The sequence below is a fragment of the Cebus imitator genome, unplaced genomic scaffold (assembly GCF_001604975.1).
Source record: "Cebus imitator isolate Cc_AM_T3 unplaced genomic scaffold, Cebus_imitator-1.0 Scaffold3, whole genome shotgun sequence".
Taxonomy (NCBI): Eukaryota; Metazoa; Chordata; class Mammalia; order Primates; family Cebidae; genus Cebus; species Cebus imitator.
Window position 1 is genome coordinate 7,858,774 of NW_016107318.1, and position 18,449 is coordinate 7,877,222.

Below are 18,449 nucleotides of genomic sequence, written 5' to 3' on the forward strand. Positions count from 1 at the left end.
ACATAAGCCAGTGCATTTATGACTTACATACATATACTATCAAATATTGTTTGTTAAGAAAATTTTACCATTAAAAAGCAAAGTTTGATTTCTTAATGCTGTCACACCTACATAAAAGCCTACAAGAAGTTCTAAAAAATGAAAAAACTTTGATGAAGAGCTAAAAATAATAAAATTAATTTTATAGTTTCCAAATCTTCCCCCTTTTCAAACTGTTCTTCCAAGAAAGTAAAATAAAGATTGCATCTTCAACCTTTATTCTTCCATTGGCTCTGTATGCTTGAGCTATAAACTTATATTTTCTCCATTTTCCACTGAAGCTAAGCTAGTTTTACCTCCATTCTTGCCTTCATCATCCAACCTTCTGAAAAAAGACATTGATTTTGGTGACAGTTCTGATCTCATTTTTTTAGCAATCTTTAGGTAGTATACCCAAGTTTCACATAAATCTCAAATGAGTACACCATACTTATTCTATATTGAATCTAGCTTTTCTCACACTACTCCTCGTTAAGGCAGATTTATTTTTCACTTCTCTTTGCATTGTATTATCAAGAGAAGTCACCATAACTGTTTCTTCCACTTAGGGCATTAAGGACCTCACCAATCTCCTGAAATCAATTCTTCAATTTGTAAAGGTAAACTATTTATCAAATCCAATGTCTTCATAGTCATTCTCTCTATAATTAGATCATCTCTTTCTTGTGGAAATTCTTATCTCTTTTGCTTTCCTAAAACTATACATTCTTTGATTCCTTTGTGTTGTCTATTCTTTGTTTCTGTCTGTCTCCTAACACTGTCATTTGGAAATTTAACCCTAAGCCGTTTTCCCATTTTAAAGGTTACCTTGTTAATTCTTATACAATCTGATAAATACATCTCTGGTCCTGACTTCTCTGCTAAGTCTGAGTCCCATAAAATTTGCCTACCAATAGCATCTCAAATGCAAAATTCAAAATTGCTCTTATAACTATCATTTATTATTTTCCCAGGCTGACTTGTAATCGTCTAGCATTTCTTATTTATATTAATGGTACTTTTATACTCGTAGGGACCTGAAGTCCCTTCAGCTCAATTAGTTTCAGAATTCTACAGGTTTTAACTCACATATACTCACATCTCTTCTTATTTCTAACATAATCCTATGTATTACATAGCTTGCTAACTAGTGTCCTTGACTAATACTTTTTCTCATTGCAGTCCATCCTCCATACTATTAGATACATTTTCCTACACCCAATTTTGATCATGCATTTCCCTTTTCAATAAGCCCTTTATATGCTAAACAAATATTTGTTCATCATATCTGATGTAACAAACTCTTTTCTGAGCAGCGGTGACACTGCAGTGAGTAAAGACAGTGAAATCCCTGCTGTCACAGAGCTTATATTTTACTATGTTTATGTGAATGGAGAGACAAAAAGTAAACAAGTAAGAAATTGTTATAGAGTAGCTTAAAGTACCAACTGCTATGAGATGAAAACAGACGAATGATTACATGGCTATTTTAACCTGTGTAATCAGGGAAAGATTCACTGCAGAGGTGAACTTTGAGATAAATGGTAAATACCAGAAAGTAACAATTTCAAGTATAAGTATTAAAATATGAAAAATAGCTAGTGCAAAAGTCATAAGACAGATAGAAGTTTGGTGTGTTTGAAGAACAACAACAAGGCCAATGTTGAGTAAATGGTTAAACAAATGAAAAGACGTTTTCAAGATGAGGTCACGGATGTATACTCTTGCAGGGCTATATAGGCCGTGGTATGGGTATTTGGATTTTTCCCAAGTGCAATAGGTAGTAGGGAAATAAAATGGTAGAGAGATGGGGAAGAACCAGGAAGAAGCAGAGTTTTAAGTAGAAGTAAAATGTTTTGTTTTCACATGTTAAATTTGAGCTGCATATAATGCAGGGTTAAGATGCAGGTCATAGGATTAGCCCTCCTAATTTGAATTTCAGCTCTGACAATGACTATGTGAACTGGAGCAGTTCTGTCACCCCTTTTTGCTGATTTCTTTAATTATATAAAAAGAAAAGAGTAATTGCATCCACCTTAAAATTGTTCTGATAATACCTATAAAGCAATTAAAAGGTACCTGGCACCTACAATACCCAATAAAATTCATTGTTATTGGACACAAGAGTCTGCGGCTCAGTATAACCTCAGTGAATGGTACCTTCCAAATAAAATATTGATTTGATTTCATCACTTAACTTCTCTTTCTCCTTTCCCTTTACCGCCTCCTCAGAACTCCACTCCCTCTGCTTCACGAGTTAGGCATTGAAACAAAGGAATAAAACATGAAAAAAGGCTGTACCAGTACTGGAAGTGAGAAAATGTCAGCTAGTTTAGCCATGCGTAGGCTGCCAGAAACCGAGAATTCCTCCTCCAGAGAAAACAGTTCACAGGAGTTAACTCTCACTTCACCAATAACCTTGGTGAGGGCAAAAGACATGAGTAGTCTTGACATAAATGAGGAAAACATTGACTTAAAACATTTTCCCTGAAGATGGTCAGAAATTTAAATGCAGAGAAGTAGGGGAAGCCTTTTAAGCATAAAATTATATTTTAAAATAGAAAATATGATAGATTTGAGCAAATTAAAGTGTTAAAAACACAATATTATCAGGCAAGTGACAAATTGAGAAATATTCACAACATATAATACTGACAAATGGTTTATGTACTTAATACATAAATAACTTGTATAAATCGGTAGAAAGATGGATACTGTTTTATTTACCAATATTTATTAATGAATGTCTACTTTGTGACAAACACTGTACTAGGCTAAATTAAAATAAATTCTATGTAAATCACAGAGCATGTGAAACATTTATCTATTAGGCAGATTTTAGTAAATACACATTTATCCTTTCCTCAAGTAAAAAAGTACATTAGGATTCCTTCAGAATGGGCAAACGGTAAGGTCAAAAGTTAAGAGTAATAATTTATCCTTTCATACTTTGGTTGGATTTCCCAAGATTGACCTCTAATTGATCTAAATACTTATTAACTGAATACTACCAAAATAGAACTGTTATCTTATGCAGCTATGCTAAAGGGAATAAATATAAAGCAGTAATTGCTGCATATAAATTGCTTGCTATAAGCCAAGTTCCATGCAAAATGTTTCATCTATATCCTCTCTTTTAAGCTTCACAATTTACCTATGAGTGAAAATAATTATTAACTCTATTTTGTAGCTGATATCACTCAGGCTTAAAGAATTTAAAGTACTAACTGTACTTTACTTTGTAAGTGTTGGAGATAGATGCAAACCCAGGTCTGTTGAACTCCAAAGTCAATACTTCACTTCTGACTTTCCATATCTCAAGGAAAAACTAATCCAATCTCCAGGAAAAACTGAGAGGACATACTTTTGTTGTATTAAACTGATACCCTTCTTACTCTACAGGAATATTTTGTCCTAATGAAATAATTTTAAGAGTCAGCAATATGGTACACACTTCCCAGAAAAAACTTTTCCTATAAAATGCAAACATTCGGTAAATTTTGAATATTCTAACTTTGATGCCATTTATTGCTTCCACTTTACTATATGTAGCAAATATCTAATGACAATGCTTTTAAAAGAAAGTTTCTTAAGACTTGCTTAGGGAAGAGTCTTGTGGGAACTGGCAGGTTTCCTTTATGTACTCAGAAGCCAAATTTAAAGCATTATTATTCAATGTGACACACAGAAGTATCCTAAAGTGTAGGATAAATAAGCTCTTTGTAATGTATTCATGCGTATAATATTTATTATTTTTAAACAGAAGAAAATCCATGTGTGAAAGAATGAGGCTTAGATAAAAAAGCAGTCCAGCTATATCCTTGAAAAATGGAATTTGAGGTAGAATAGATCTCCCAAAATGTATGTAAATGGATAAAAACATTTTGTAATGCTAGTAACTGCAACTCTGTACTACTCATAAAACCTGAAAACAGTGCTTACTTAATATACTGCTTTGTTGTTAGCTCTGTAATTATTGCTGTGGATAAAGCCAAGATAAGCAGTCACTATATCACAGAGCTCAAATCCTCTACTACCATATTACATACATTTTTAAAATGTATTTACTAACAAAAAATATTTTCAACTCCAGTTCAGTATAAAAAATAAACTGATGTATAAAAATGTACTTTCTTCTGATTATGAACATAATATACCTTCTGGTGGTTTTAAAACATGGTGAGCATTCACCTATAGGCTACTCATGGGTATTTGCGATCTACGCCTTCTCCCCTTGAATCTGGGTGGATTGTGACCAATAGCATGAAGCAGTGTTTCTTTTCTAAGGCTAGGACAAAGAAGACGACACAGCTTCCTCCCTGTTTGTTGAAAAACTTGCTCTGGGAGTCCTGAACTACCATGTAACGAGTCTGACTAACCTGTGGCAGCCATGGTATAGGGAAATGCAGGCCAAATAAAGGCTCTTCAATCAACTGTTTTAGCTAAGTTCAGCCTTACAGTTATCTCAGCCAGTGTGTGAAGCCTCCAGAGAATTGCAATCTACAGACTGATGAAAAAACCTAGTCATTCACATTTTCTCACCTGAGGCTCTAAACATCGTGGAACAGAATCAAGCCATCCACACAGCATCTTATCTGAATTTTTGAACTAAGAATCTGTGAGAATAAAAAATTAGTTACATTAGAGGACCAAGTTTGGGGTAGTTTGCTATGCCTCAACAGACAACCAGAATACCTCAGAGCAGAAAATGTAAAAAACAAAGAAAAGGAATAAATAATTCAATAACCCATAGTACTACCACATAATCACTATTATCATTTATGTGTATATTTCCCCCTTCCATTCTTTGTTCTTGTATGTATGTTTGTGCAACTAGATGGAGCACAAGCTACCCCAGGAAAGCAAACTCGAGTTTGCATATTGATGGGCACTTCCTACATTGTTGACATGTTTCTTAACCTTTTGAGCTGTCAAGTTTTTGTCTGTGAAATGAAGAAATAATATCATTCTCATAGCACTGTTGTGGGGATTAAATCAGATAGTGTTGTCATGTGTTTAGTACAATGCTTGACACATAATTATTATTATGTACACTATTGATCTAATTCTACATATAGGTAATTTCCTTTTTTCATATATTGTAGAATCATGACCATTTCTTCATGTGTGGCAGAAATAGAGATATGCCACTGACACCTCCTTTATGGAGAATGTGGACAGATGGTGGTTCGCTGGCAGCTTTCTCAGTTATTTCAGTATCCACTACAACATTAGAGCTGTGGTCAGTCTCTTCCCTGGGTGGCCCTTACCCCCAGTCAGTGACTGAGTAAGGTGGTGGTAAAAGAAGGGCCTCGACATTTCTACCCCGTGTGGTACTCCATTCATTGGCAATTTTTCCTCTGGAGCTCCTCAGTGGGCTGGCGGAGATTTTGGCAGATTTGTATTGTGGTCTGACTGCTCTTCATAACCAATTCCGTTTCCTTCCTTTTCCTTTCATAGGTGTCACCTTTAAATAAATCTCTTGCACGCTTATATTCTTTTCAGAGACTACTTTTCAGAAAACCCAATTGGCATTCTATAGCATAAAATGTGTTTCTTTAATGTAGCTTTCAATTAGGCTGAACTGGGATTTGAAATTAGGTCTTCTGATTTTTAATACTATGCTTTTCTTAATATATCATGTAATTCCCCCCTCTCCCAGTTACCCTTCAACTACTAATAATTTGTCTTTCATGTATAAGCCCTGACCTTATATTTCTCATTTGTATATAAAAAAATAATACCTATCTTACTTATCTTACAAGGTTGTAATAAAGGTCAAATGACATAATGTATGTGAAAATGCTTATAAACTAAAGATACAGGTATAAGTTTATATTCATATTAAATGTATCACCCCCAAAATTGGCCTACCTCTATGAGAATATTCACCTTATGACTCAGCCCACTCTATCTCGAGATGTTTAATCACAAAATACTTACCTTTTTATCTATAGGGTTACAGAGTTGGCCTAAATTCTTTTCTGTAATATCTTATTCACCTCTAATATTCCCTGAAGTGTCATATCTAGCTCCAAGAAGGAGCTGAACTTAGTTTGGAAAGAAAACTATATTTCTGGATATAAAAATAGAGAAATATAAATAAATGTTTTAATGATAGGTTTCTCTAAGTATATTTTTTCTTCACCAACATAGTTTATCTGGCATAGCAATTGTCAAAGTTTATGTGTTTTTATAAAGAAAATTTTTTTTAAAAAAGCAATTTTGGAGGCTTTGAAGAATATTATTAAGTTTTCCTTTAGGACAAGGAACTATTCAGGGCTTCAGTATGAAATGTACTTAGTTCCAGGCATTAAAATTTAATGGACTAGAGCTGCCTCGTGCATCATAGACATCCCCAGTAAAAGTATCTATTAATCAGTATGAAAATATCTGCTCACTCACAAAGGTTCATATCTATATGCCTCTTGTTGAAATAATTCAGAATTTATTTTCACAAAAGATATCAGTTTTTAAGAGCTTCAGTGTGGTGGAAATACTTGACTTTGCTTGAAATTTTAGAAAAAAAAGAGAAGTAACACATTCTTAGATTACCTGTACTCCTGCTTTGGACCTATTTTTCCCTTCACTTCTGCCGACCCTCCTTCATATATTTTCCCGTTTTCCATAACGTCTTTCTCCCTGCAGGCTGCTTCCAGCTGGCCTTTGAACACCCTTAAATCATCTCATTTAATAATATATTGATGATTTAATAGGAAGAGGTAATAAGAGATAATAAGAATCTCTAGCTGTTGTGGTGGGGTGGGGGAAGTAAATGCATGCTACTTGAAAAGACATAATAAGTGCTTTATTTTTTAAATTTGTTTTAGTTATAAAATAATATCTATTTTAAAGTTTAAAAATAGCATTTAAACAAACTCCGTATTTTTATATTTATTCCAAGGAGTAAGAGTTTAAAAAGATAGGACAATGCTGTTTCAGCAACCTTCCTGATCTGGCCTCTCCTCAAATACTGCCCAATCTTGTACTTTTTGGAAGAATAATTAATGTTTATTGCCTCCACTTCCCTAACTCTATTCATTTCCAACCCATTTTTATATCCTCTTCTCCCAAACATCTACTAAAATATCCCTTGAAGAGATATCTGACAATTTCCTAATTTCTAATTCTAATGGCCCAAATAGGACACTATTTTCCCCCTTGTCAACCTGATCCTACCTCCCTTGAAACATTTTTCTTCTCCCCAGTTACCAAAGAACTTCATTCTTTCACTTATAAAACATCTATTTATTAATGTATGTACATCAAGGATTGATCTAAGCACTCAGAATAAGATAATAAGCAACTTGGATCTGATCTCTGCCTTGATGGTGCTCATAATTACTGTCAGAGATTACAAACAGGCTACAAGAGGAATAGACAGATATATGGCTTAGCCTGCAGAGTTTTTGTGACTAAAAATCTACATTAATGGTCAACATTTAAATATTAGGAAACTTCACATAATTTATGATTCTCTGAAATTTGGGGCAGTAATAGGTCTACAGTTTTACATGACAGTGATTAGCTGAAGCTGTAAGAGTGACCATTCCCTTTATATGAGGCATATGTTTTCTAAGTTACCACAGTCTTTGAGTTTTAGTTACCATTTATCATTGTCTGTTGTATTATCTAACGCTTTCATTTACTTATGTCATCCTTGAAGAGATGTGAGATTGTGGCCCCTAATATAGAGGAAGATAGGGAGATGTAGCCAAGTATTAACATAGTAATAACAAGGAATAGCATACAAGTACAGTAAGTACTGGGTGCTAAGAGAGTACATTGTAGCAATACCTAACTCATACTTGGGAGGTATCAGGGAAGGTTTTCCAGGAAATACTACTGCCTGGTGTAAGAATTGAAGTACAAATTACAAATTACCATCTTCAATCAGGATCCTATTAACTTTTTATTGAGAACATGTTCATTTAAAAGAGATTATGAAATTTTATTGAGAACATGTTCATTTAAAAGATATTATGAAATATTTGGTTACTAGAAAGAAATGTGCATATAAATAAGGTATCTTAATGATTACTCTATAAGTAAAAATTTTCTCTAGTTTCTTAAGTGAGGACCTAGTATTAAAGTGTTTAAAAGTCACCATTAACTGGATAATTTAGCTAAATATTCAAAAAGTGGAATTCTTTTTTTTTTTTTTAAGTCTTTTTTTTTTCTTCAAAGTATTTCTTATTACTGTCTTGTCAAATTTCCATTTGGGGAAAATGCAGTCTTTAATCAGGAACCTTTATTTGTTCAAATAAAAAGGTAACTTAGATTTAAAAATCAATTTAAGCTAATGAATATTTTAATCTGTACTCTAAAACAGTGGTTCTCAACAGGGAGTGATTTCTGCAACTCAGGAGTGATGTCTGGAGACATTTTTGGTTTTCACAACTGGGCACGAGGGAAGTAGCTCCTGTCATACAGAGAAGAGAGGCCAGGGATGCTGTGAAACATTTTTATAATGCACAGGAAAGCTTCCCACAACAAAGAATTATTCAATCCAAATTGTCAGTAGTGCCAAGGCTGTGGAACCTTGGTCTAAATAGACAGCATTTGGAGACTGTGAGGCATTTACTTTGGGTCTTTGGTTTTAGGATAGTTGAAAAAAATTTTAACTTTGCAATAAATATATGTGCTATGGAGGAAAAGAAGTCAGGATAAAAGATATTAATACAATGATTCAGGCTATGAATCACCACTGATAGAAAACATAGAGTTTCCTGATGGACACAGTTATATAGCAAAATGTACCTAGGTCTGCTAAGCCAGGCAATAGGCTTAATTGGATTTGTCCCCCATTCATGTTCTTCCCTTTTTAATACATATATAGAATCACTTCTGTTTCTGAATGACTGGAATTAGATCTTGCAAGAAATATATAGGATGAGATAAATGACCATTACCATTCAATATCTGCCTTTATCATATGAAATGTTTTTTTAAAAAGTTACTGAATCAAAATGCTACTTCTTTCTCTCTAAAGAAATTTCATTAAGTGGCTTGTCTGCATATTGAATAAGAGTTAAATGTAAGGCTAAATTAGATGGTCTAATAGGATTTTGTTCATTAGCTTTCTCAATTAAGATCTTATAAACTGTATCAGAGGTCTCAATTTTTTCCCCAAAGTCTTGTGTTTTATTTGAGAAATACAATTTAGATACTACCTAAAGAAGTATGTTCTATAGTGTGATATAAATATGACAAGAATCTTGTAATAAAATTCATTAGGGTAAAAAAAAATAGAAACTCCACTAATATACATTTATATATCAAGATAAATAAAGTTTTATTAATGTTTAACATGTAAATTTACACTGGTGGCCTCAGTTCATATATTAGTCATGTGTCACATATAGTACCCAAAGTAGAACATATAAATACTTGACATTCTACATGGGAAAGGACGGAGAGCTGCCTCTCGTTTTTTTTTTTTTTTTNTTTTTTTTTTTTTTTTTTTCTTTAGCTTTTAGTTATTGAGGATGTGCTATAGCTCATGTGTGCCAAAGTAAGTGGATTTTTAAATTTTAATATCAAATTTTAGCTTAATAGACACTTTTAAATTTGGCAGGTATCTTTAAGAGTCCTGTGAAGAAAATACACATCATATATATATTACTAAGTTAAGAAGCAGCAAAGAAAAAGCTGGTACTTTTTCTACCAATCTGAGCTTCATATAAGTCAATTTTCTAATCTAATCATATTTATAATAAACTTGACAAAATATTTTATATTATCAAAAAGGCTATTTGAAATATAAATGTACAGCTACAAACTTTAAAACTGATTGTCTTCCAAAAAGTAGATTTTGCCTTAAGCTATTAACAGATATTTATTTGTTAATGTATATAATTTATGGACACGTGTGCATTTCAGGGTACTAATTTTATAGAGTAAATGATAAAAGTTGTTTGGAATCCATTGATCTAACTTCACTGAGCTCATTGATGATGTTAGGATTACTTTTTCTCATCTCTTTAGAATGTAATAATGCAGAAAGTCTAGTCCATTTTGGTTTGTTTTTCTATGCAAAATGAATAACGTTAGTTTCTAATAAATGTTTGTCTAAGTTAAAGTTCAATAATAATAATGGTTAATTTTTATTATTTACTATATGCTAAGTATTTTGCTAAGTACTACATATGATTTGTTTCCTTAAAACTCTAATTCCTTCTGCTTCATTTTAGAGGTAAGAAAATTGAGGACCAGAAGGAAAATTCAATTTGCCTAAATATACATAGTTAGCAAGTCTCATAACTGAGATATGAACAGAAGTAGTCTAGCTTCTAAGCTGACAGTCTTTCTTAAGCTACATAATATTTTAAAAAGTCAAGTATTATTTCTCCTAATGTTTGGATACTCATTAATTTCCAAACAAGTATTTCTCAAGGATCCTTTACAGGCCCCATATACTGAGGAATCAAAGAAAAAGACTTAGTCCCAAAGTCCAAAGTTCACAGGCCAACATTTGAAATATGCAAATAAACAAATAATTATAAGTGCTGTAATAAAAGATAATGTAAACTCATAATTGAAACCCAAAAGAGTGTATAACAATATCTTTCTGCGAGTTCAAGAAACTCAGTTTATCTTGGTTTTAAATAAGTAATAATTTTGCATCAGGAAGAGAAATAAAAAAAAACTTAAGCAGAAGAAATTATAAGAACAAAAATAAAGATGTGTGGAACTGCTTAGCCTAAAGAATGGAGTTATCTAAAATGGCGATCTTCAAACTAGTCTGCAAATACATCAGCTGGGATTTTTTTAAAATGTGCATTCTGGTTGTGATGGTTAATTTTACGTGTCAGCTTGACTGGGCTAAGGGATGCCTAGATAGCTAGTAAAACATTATCTCTGGGTATGTCTGTGAGGGTATTTCCAGAAGGCATTAGCTTTAGTTTGTTTGTTTGTTTGTTTGTTTGAGACAGGGTCTCACTCTATTTCCCAGGCTGAGTGCAGTGGCATGATCTCCCACCTCAGCCTCCTGAGTCGCCGGGACTATAGGCAGGCACCACCACACCTGGCTAATTTTTAGTAGAGATGGGGTTTCACCATGCTCATCTCAAACTCCTGAGCTCAAGTGATCCACCTGCCTCAGCTTCCCAAAGTGCTGGGATTATAGGCATGAGCCACCATTCCCCGCCAGCATTTTCACTAGTAGACTGAGTAAAGACGATCACTCTCACTAACATGGGTGGGCATCATCTAATCTGTGGAAGGCCTGAATAGAACTAAAAGGTAGAGGGAAGGTGAATTTGTTTTTATTTGAGCTAAGACATCCATATTCTGCCGTCAGACATCACTGATCCTCGTTCTTGGGCCTTTGACTCAGACAAGGATTTACACCATAGGCTCCCCTGGTTCTCAAATCTTTGGACATGGACCAAATCATACTATTATTTTTCCTGATTCTCCATCTTATAGATGAAAGATTATGTGATGTTTGGGCTCCATAATCGTGTGAGCTAGTTCCTATAATAAATATGTCTCTAGATAGATAGACAGATAGATCCATTGATCCTATTGGTTAAGTTTCTCTAGAAACCATGAATAGTACTGGTTGAATATGACTGGATAGGAAATAAGAGCAGCATTTCTGAAATCTTTTAGTTGAGGTAGATGCTGCTGATCATATGACCACAATTTGAGTTGCCAAGCTTGAACAGTAATCCTCAATATGTAGACTTAGATTGCTTACATCAAAATTCCCAGGTTGTTTGTTAAAAATTTAGATTCCTACAATACCCTAGATGTACTAAATTAAATGCAAGTAAAGTAGAAAGAGAAATATTCATTTCAAACATATAGTTACTATATGCTTCTCATGCACATTAAATTGAAAAACATTAGGGTTGAATGGGCAGGGACTACAGGAAAAGAGTCTGGAAAGTGATTCCAGAAAAGTTATGAATTAAGGGATCTTGAGTCTCTTATTTAGGAGTTTGAATTTCATTATATAGGCAGTGGATGACAATAGGAAGTTTTAAAGTGAGCACTGATATCATAGATTTTTGTTTCCTTCAGATCATTTTGGAAGTAATGTAAAAAATAGATATGGTCATGGCATAACAACTTATATAGACTTTCTCTACTGGCAAATAAAATCTACAGAATGGAACAAAACATATGATGTAACTGTTCTCAAGCACTGAAGAACATAAGCAAAGATCTGTGTCCTTTAGGAAAAGGGAAAGATAAGGCAAGTCACACAATATCCCATGATTGCTCTGGTTTTCTGCCTAAAATAGTTTTCTGCCACAAAGCATAATATGGAAGTCTCACTGAGTTAAGAGTGTAGATCAGAGTTCTGATATTACGAAGTGGCTGTAATTTGTGGACCAGGGTAACTGAGAAGAAGCTGCACAGAGGAGGCACCACAGAAATCTCCATGGAGATCCATCATGAGTCCTTGAGCTGATCTAGAAAAGATCACCTGATTTATGGCTGAAAGGTTAATGGTAGTGATACTGGAGGTCATGCAGTACTTGGGGATTTTGGAATTCCAGTCAGCAGGAGTAAAGAGACTTTACTGAGTCTCTCGGTAAGGCTTGGGAATTCAGGTGACATACCAAAAAAACCATGCTTTAGGAATAAGGCCATGCCCAGGAGTGAGAACCACATGCTGGAATAAGAGGTATTCCAAGAGGCTAAGTTCAAACAAAATAGATTCTGCCTTAACAAAAAATCAAATCAAGATTGACTCAATCAAATGTATCCACCAGAAATGTAACTGCCCGCCAAAAATGAAACAAAAACAAACATAAAATAACTCAATATTCTTTAAAGGAAGATGACATGATAAAGATTTCCCATAAAAATTGTACATAATTTCTAGCTTTCAATAAAAAATTAATTGGTATATGAAGAAATAGAAAGATGTGCTCTGTAGTCAAGATAAAATAGAAACAAATAGTGAGATAATCTAGATGTTGAAAACAGCAGATTGGGCATTTAGTCACTCATAATAGGTTCAAAAAATAAAGGAAAATATGGAAAAATGAAATAACAGATGTGTCATCATAGCAGAGAAATGGGAATTATATCTTAATAAATAAAATTCTAGAAGCAAAAAGTAAATATCTGAAATGAATAATTCGCTGGTAGATTATTAACAGATGGGAGATGGCAGAGAAGTGGTCTGTGAACTTGAATTGAAATTAGTAGAAATAATCTAATTTAGAGAACAGAAAGAAGACAAAAGAAAATAAACAGACTAGGTGATATGTGGAAGATTATCAAACAATCTAACATACATATTTGAAAAACTAATGGTTAAAATTTCTGAATTTGATGAAAACATAAACTTACAGGTATAAAAAGCTCAATGAATCTTAAAGAGCATTATACTGGGAAAACTACATGTAGGATTATTATAATCAAAGTTCTAAAAAGCATATTTTCTCTCCTGTTAATTTATTTAAAAGACATGAATGGTTAGCATAAAAATTCTAATAATATATTTAGGTTTATATCCTGTATAGATGCAATGTATATGCCAACAATGGCATAAAGGATGAAGATAAAATGGAACTATACTATTGGAAGGTTTTTATATTTTAAGTGAAGTAGATCAACAGTCACAGGCAGTGGACTATGACATGTTGAGAATCTAAAACTGTATTGTAATCACTACAGTCATAAGGTAAAAAATAATGCAAAAACCTTTTACTCTTCAAATGTCACTACTACGAAAATGAAAAGGCAGGTCATAGAGCGAGAGAAATTTCTGTAAAAGTAGATTCAAGAAAATAATTGTAATAGAATAAAGTTACCTTATAATTCAAGAAAATAAAAACCAAAATTACAAATGGGAAAAAGATTTGACACTACATTAAAAATAAAAGATGCCTAATAAGCACATAAAAACCTATTTGGGCCGGGCGCGGTGGCTCACGCCTGTAATCACAGCACTTTGGGAGGCCAAGGTGGGTGGATCACGAGGTCAAGAAACCGAGATCATTCAGTCCAAAATGGTGAAACCCTGTCTCTACTAAAAATACAAAAATTAGCCCAGCGTGGTGGCGCATGCCTGTAGTCCCAGCTACTCGGGAGGCTGAGGCAGGAGAATTGCTTGAACCTGGGAGGCGGAGGTTGCCGTGAGCTGAGATTGCGCCACTGCACTCCAGCCTGGCGCCTGGCGACGGAGCAAGACTCTATCTCAAACAAAACAAAACAAAAAAAACCTATTCAACCTCTTTAGTCATCAAGCAAATGCAAGTTAAAATTACAATGAAATACTAAAATTCATCCAATAGAAATGCTAACAACAACAAAAACGACTGATCACACCAAGTGCTGGAAAGGATGGGAAAAAAACATAACTCTCACACCTTGATCATGGGAATATAGGGAAAAAAACATAACTCTCACACCTTGATCATGGGAATATAGGGAGGACTCACTAGTTTGGTAAACAGTTGGTAGTTTCTCATAAAATTAAGTATGTACTTCCTATGTGATGCAGCAATTCCACTTTTAGGTATTTCTCAGGAGAAATAAAAACATATATTCAAACAAATACTTGTATGTGACTGTTCAAAACAGCTTTGTTTATAATGGTAAAAATCTGGAAAAAAAACTCCATTAGCAGATAAATGGTAAACAAATTGTGGTACATCCATATAAAGGAATACAATTCCACAGTGAAAGCATTAATTACTGAATATACAACATGGGTGAATCCCAATAGCATTATGACGAGTGGAAGAAACCCTACAGAAAAGAAAACATACTAGATGTGATAAATTTATTTAAAATTCTAAAAAAGAAAAAACTATAGTGATAGAAAACACATTGCTTTCAGAGACCAAGTGGGAAGGAGACTGACTGCAAAATGGCATGAGGAATTTATTTTTTGGTATCGTAAAAATGTCCTATAACATGATTGTGATGATGGTTACATGATTACATACATTTTCAAAAGTTAACAATTGTAGACTCAAAATTGATAATTGTATTTGGTATATATTATACTTCAATAAAATTAAACCCTATGAAGAACCCAAAAAAACTAAAACAAAAAAGAAAAAGTATGAGGATTAATCATTCAGATGGCATAAAAAGCTAAATATCTGCTGCTCTATTATTAATGCAAGCAGAGATTACTCTATTGATTAGAAAATACCAAGTCATGATGTCAGAGACAATAGAACCAGAGTGACTCCATTTTGAGTGAGAGCTAGGAAAATAGGAAAATGAGGCTGAGACTTACTGGGTTGCATTCTCAGAAAGTGAGGCATTCTTAATCTCTAGATTGTTTATGGTTAAGAAAACAAATTAACAATGTTTACTGAACAGACTCAGACTTGGGAGTGTCCAGATATCCTGATACCTGTAGAACAAAGGCATTCCTAATTTTGCACTAAAGATAATAATATTGATTCTTGCAAATACAGTAATTAAGAAAATTAACACTTTATCACAAACACTTGTAGCAGAATACCTCTCCCCATATATATGAGTGTTGTACTGAGGGTGGATGTGCTCCTCCTCTTACTTTCAGGAACATCCTACACTGTCTATGGAGTAGCTGTCCTTTTAACACTTTACTTTCTTAATAAACTTGTTTTACTTTCCTGCAAACTCACCCTGAATTCTTTCTTGGGCAAGATTCAAGAACCCTCCCTTAGTGCCTGCATCGGGACCCCTTTCCTCTAACAATGAGTGAGGCCCTGAAGCCAGGGTATATAATTGAAAGAGCTATTTGATATGGGGAACAAAAGGATGGGATTGTTACATTATTCATTTTGTGAATGTTATGACCAAAATAAAATTCAATTGCAATACCAAAAAATTCAAAGAAATATGTATAAATAACTGGTATACATGACAAATATAAAGATTAAAAAAATACAAGGATAGGCTGAGAAATTATTTCAGAGTAATGGAGACTACAGAAATAAGAAAACTGAAAATGCATGAATCCTATCCTAGACAAGAAAAACAAATCCATAAATGACACAATTAGGACAATCAATAAAACTATAGATTACAATATATCAATGTTAATATCTCAGTGTTTTTTTATTATCACACTGGAGTTATGTAAGTGAATTTTCTTGTTCTTAGGAAATGAAGACTGAAGCAGCAACAGAACATGTTATACACAATTTACTGTCAAGTTGTTCTTAAAAAGCAGAATAATGAAAATGGAACAAAATGTAAATAATTAATGAACCTGGATAATGTGTATATAGGAGTTTCTTGTACTATTCTTGCAATTGTTTTTTTAAGTTTAAAATAATATAAAAATTAAAAAGTTATTAATACTACATGGGGGGAGGGAACTGGAGCCCAAAATGAATTATATAATTACTGGAGTAGTTCTGTCAAAGGATAATTAGAGTAGGTTTAATGTGATTAATGGTTACCAAGTTTAATGCCTGGTAGTATGAACGACTACTTTATATTGATTTTGTGTTTAAATTGAAATAGTAACTTTAATTTTTTTTAACCTTTGTTAAGAAATTAGCAAAATAACCATGCATTTTATTATGGCCTTTTAATCATTTTTGTCTGCTTTGTTTCCTAAGAATCTAAATTCACTTAAACTTGTTATGAAAGTTATACTTTATGTACCCATCTCTAAAACAGAAGAAAACATAAAAATAGAGCAAAGAAAACTCTAAAAATGGAAATTATTATAGAGGTTGAAGAAATATATTTTCTAAATATCGTAGCACTAAATCATTCAGAACCCATTCGTGTGCCAGTGTCAATCTAAATCTTAGCAAAATGAACTAATACAGAAAAAATCTCCCAGACGGTGAGGTTCAGAATTTATTGTTTCGTACAGTGCCATGGCTATCCATCACCACCTTCCTGTTCCTTGGAGCTCTTCTACTTCACCTCCTGCCTTCCAGCAGAAAGGGCAACATCAGATGCTGTTTCCTACACTGGAAACTCAGACTCTGTTGTAGTTTAGCAGAGTAATTAACAGGTATTAAAGACAATTTAGCACTTAACTAAGGCTTTCTCCCAGAAGGAATTAGAAAAATTGACTAGGCATTGACTAGGCATGAAAAGAGATGGAACTTTAGAGTATTTGTACTATGAATTACAGAAATTTGTGAAGCTGAATCATGGGAAAACATGGTCCTCTTCCCTCCCAAAGACAAACTCTCTAGCAGTTGTGGGAGTGATATGTAGTGCAGGGGGGTCCTAATACAAGCAAAAAGTTGTCCCTTCTCCCACACCTGCACATACAAAACTAAAATAAAATTCTGTTACAGATTCACATGAAAATGAGAAAAAACAAAAAAATGCAATATACAAATGAGATTCCGGGAGTAATGAGCCAGCTATACTTGATTTTAATCACTATTCTAATATTGATCACATAACAAACTTTAATCTTCAATTGTATTTTCTGTAAAATAAATTCTAATATGCAGTTATTTTAATGATTAAATATATTAAACACTACATTTAGCTCATAATAGAGGAAGTAGAAACTTATAAAATGATCAATGCATACTATATAATTTGCATGTTTTGAAAATTTATATTTATAAAAATCTCAAAGTTCATTTACAACACTAAGTATCCCAGTTTGTCCAATCCACTAATATATTTATTATTCTATCAGGTGCTAAGGTTAGGTTGGAACCAGGGGCTAATATAAGAAAACAAAAAGCTGAAGCAAAAAAGTTTTTTTAAGAAAAACTTGCAGTAAAGAAATACAGCTTCAATGTGCTTCTTTTGTCTTCAAATACAATCTCATCTCTCTCTGCACAGAGGCAGCCTGGTGTTCTGATGAGGAGCTCTGGCAACAGAAATAGACTGCCTTGTCTTAAATCCTTGATAACCCCTGGCTAACCATGTAACCTTGGGGATAATAATCATATTCACTTATGTGGTTCTTGTGAGAGTTAAATGAGTTAAATACAGAAAGCATTAAAAAGAGTATGTGTCTGGTATACAGAAGATACCTTCTCAATAAAGAGAAAGAAGTCCTTCAGTAATGTAATGCCTCTGGTCACTGAAAATTTTCAGTGATTACTAATTCGAAAAAAAAAAAAAAAAAAGCCTAAAGATATATACTATCCTTAGTTCTAATGCAGTGTTTACGGGAATTAAAATGTCATACCTTATAAACTGCTAAATGCAAGGCTGTAAATCCATTTCTTGTCAGTCGAGATGGGCGGAGCCCTTTTAACATAAGGGTTCGAATATGTGATTTGTTGCCTTAAAGATAAAAACGAAAAAAGGCTAAATCGTTGTGGGGATGGGGTGAGTTTAAGACTCTTTGACTTAATGATAAATGCCATATAGCTGTATAAAAATGTCAAGGTGATGTTCTGCAGATCATTTGTAAAGTTTTCTATTAACTGACAACCTTACTTACTAGGTGACATTTCTTTTCCATTTATAAAACCTTATACTAATGCTGTGTATTTTGACTCTTTGTCTTAGATTTTTATTTA

General features: G+C 33.4%; 1 protein-coding gene across 2 annotated transcripts in view; it reads right to left on the minus strand.

The window, feature by feature from the left end:
• Positions 1-18,449, minus strand: part of LOC108306626 (serine/threonine-protein kinase TNNI3K) — a 326,709-nt gene that overhangs the window by 258,754 nt on the left and 49,506 nt on the right. Inside the window, exons 2-3 of one of the 2 annotated variants that reach the window (XM_037739690.1) lie at positions 18,113-18,210; positions 4,561-4,634 (exon numbers count right to left, since the gene is read on the minus strand). In XM_037739690.1, the coding sequence (XP_037595618.1) occupies positions 4,561-4,608 (48 nt within the window). In that variant the 5' untranslated portion in view covers positions 4,609-4,634; positions 18,113-18,210. The remainder of the gene's footprint in view (positions 1-4,560; positions 4,635-18,112; positions 18,211-18,449) is intronic. The other variant, XM_017531750.2, reaches the window with a different exon arrangement.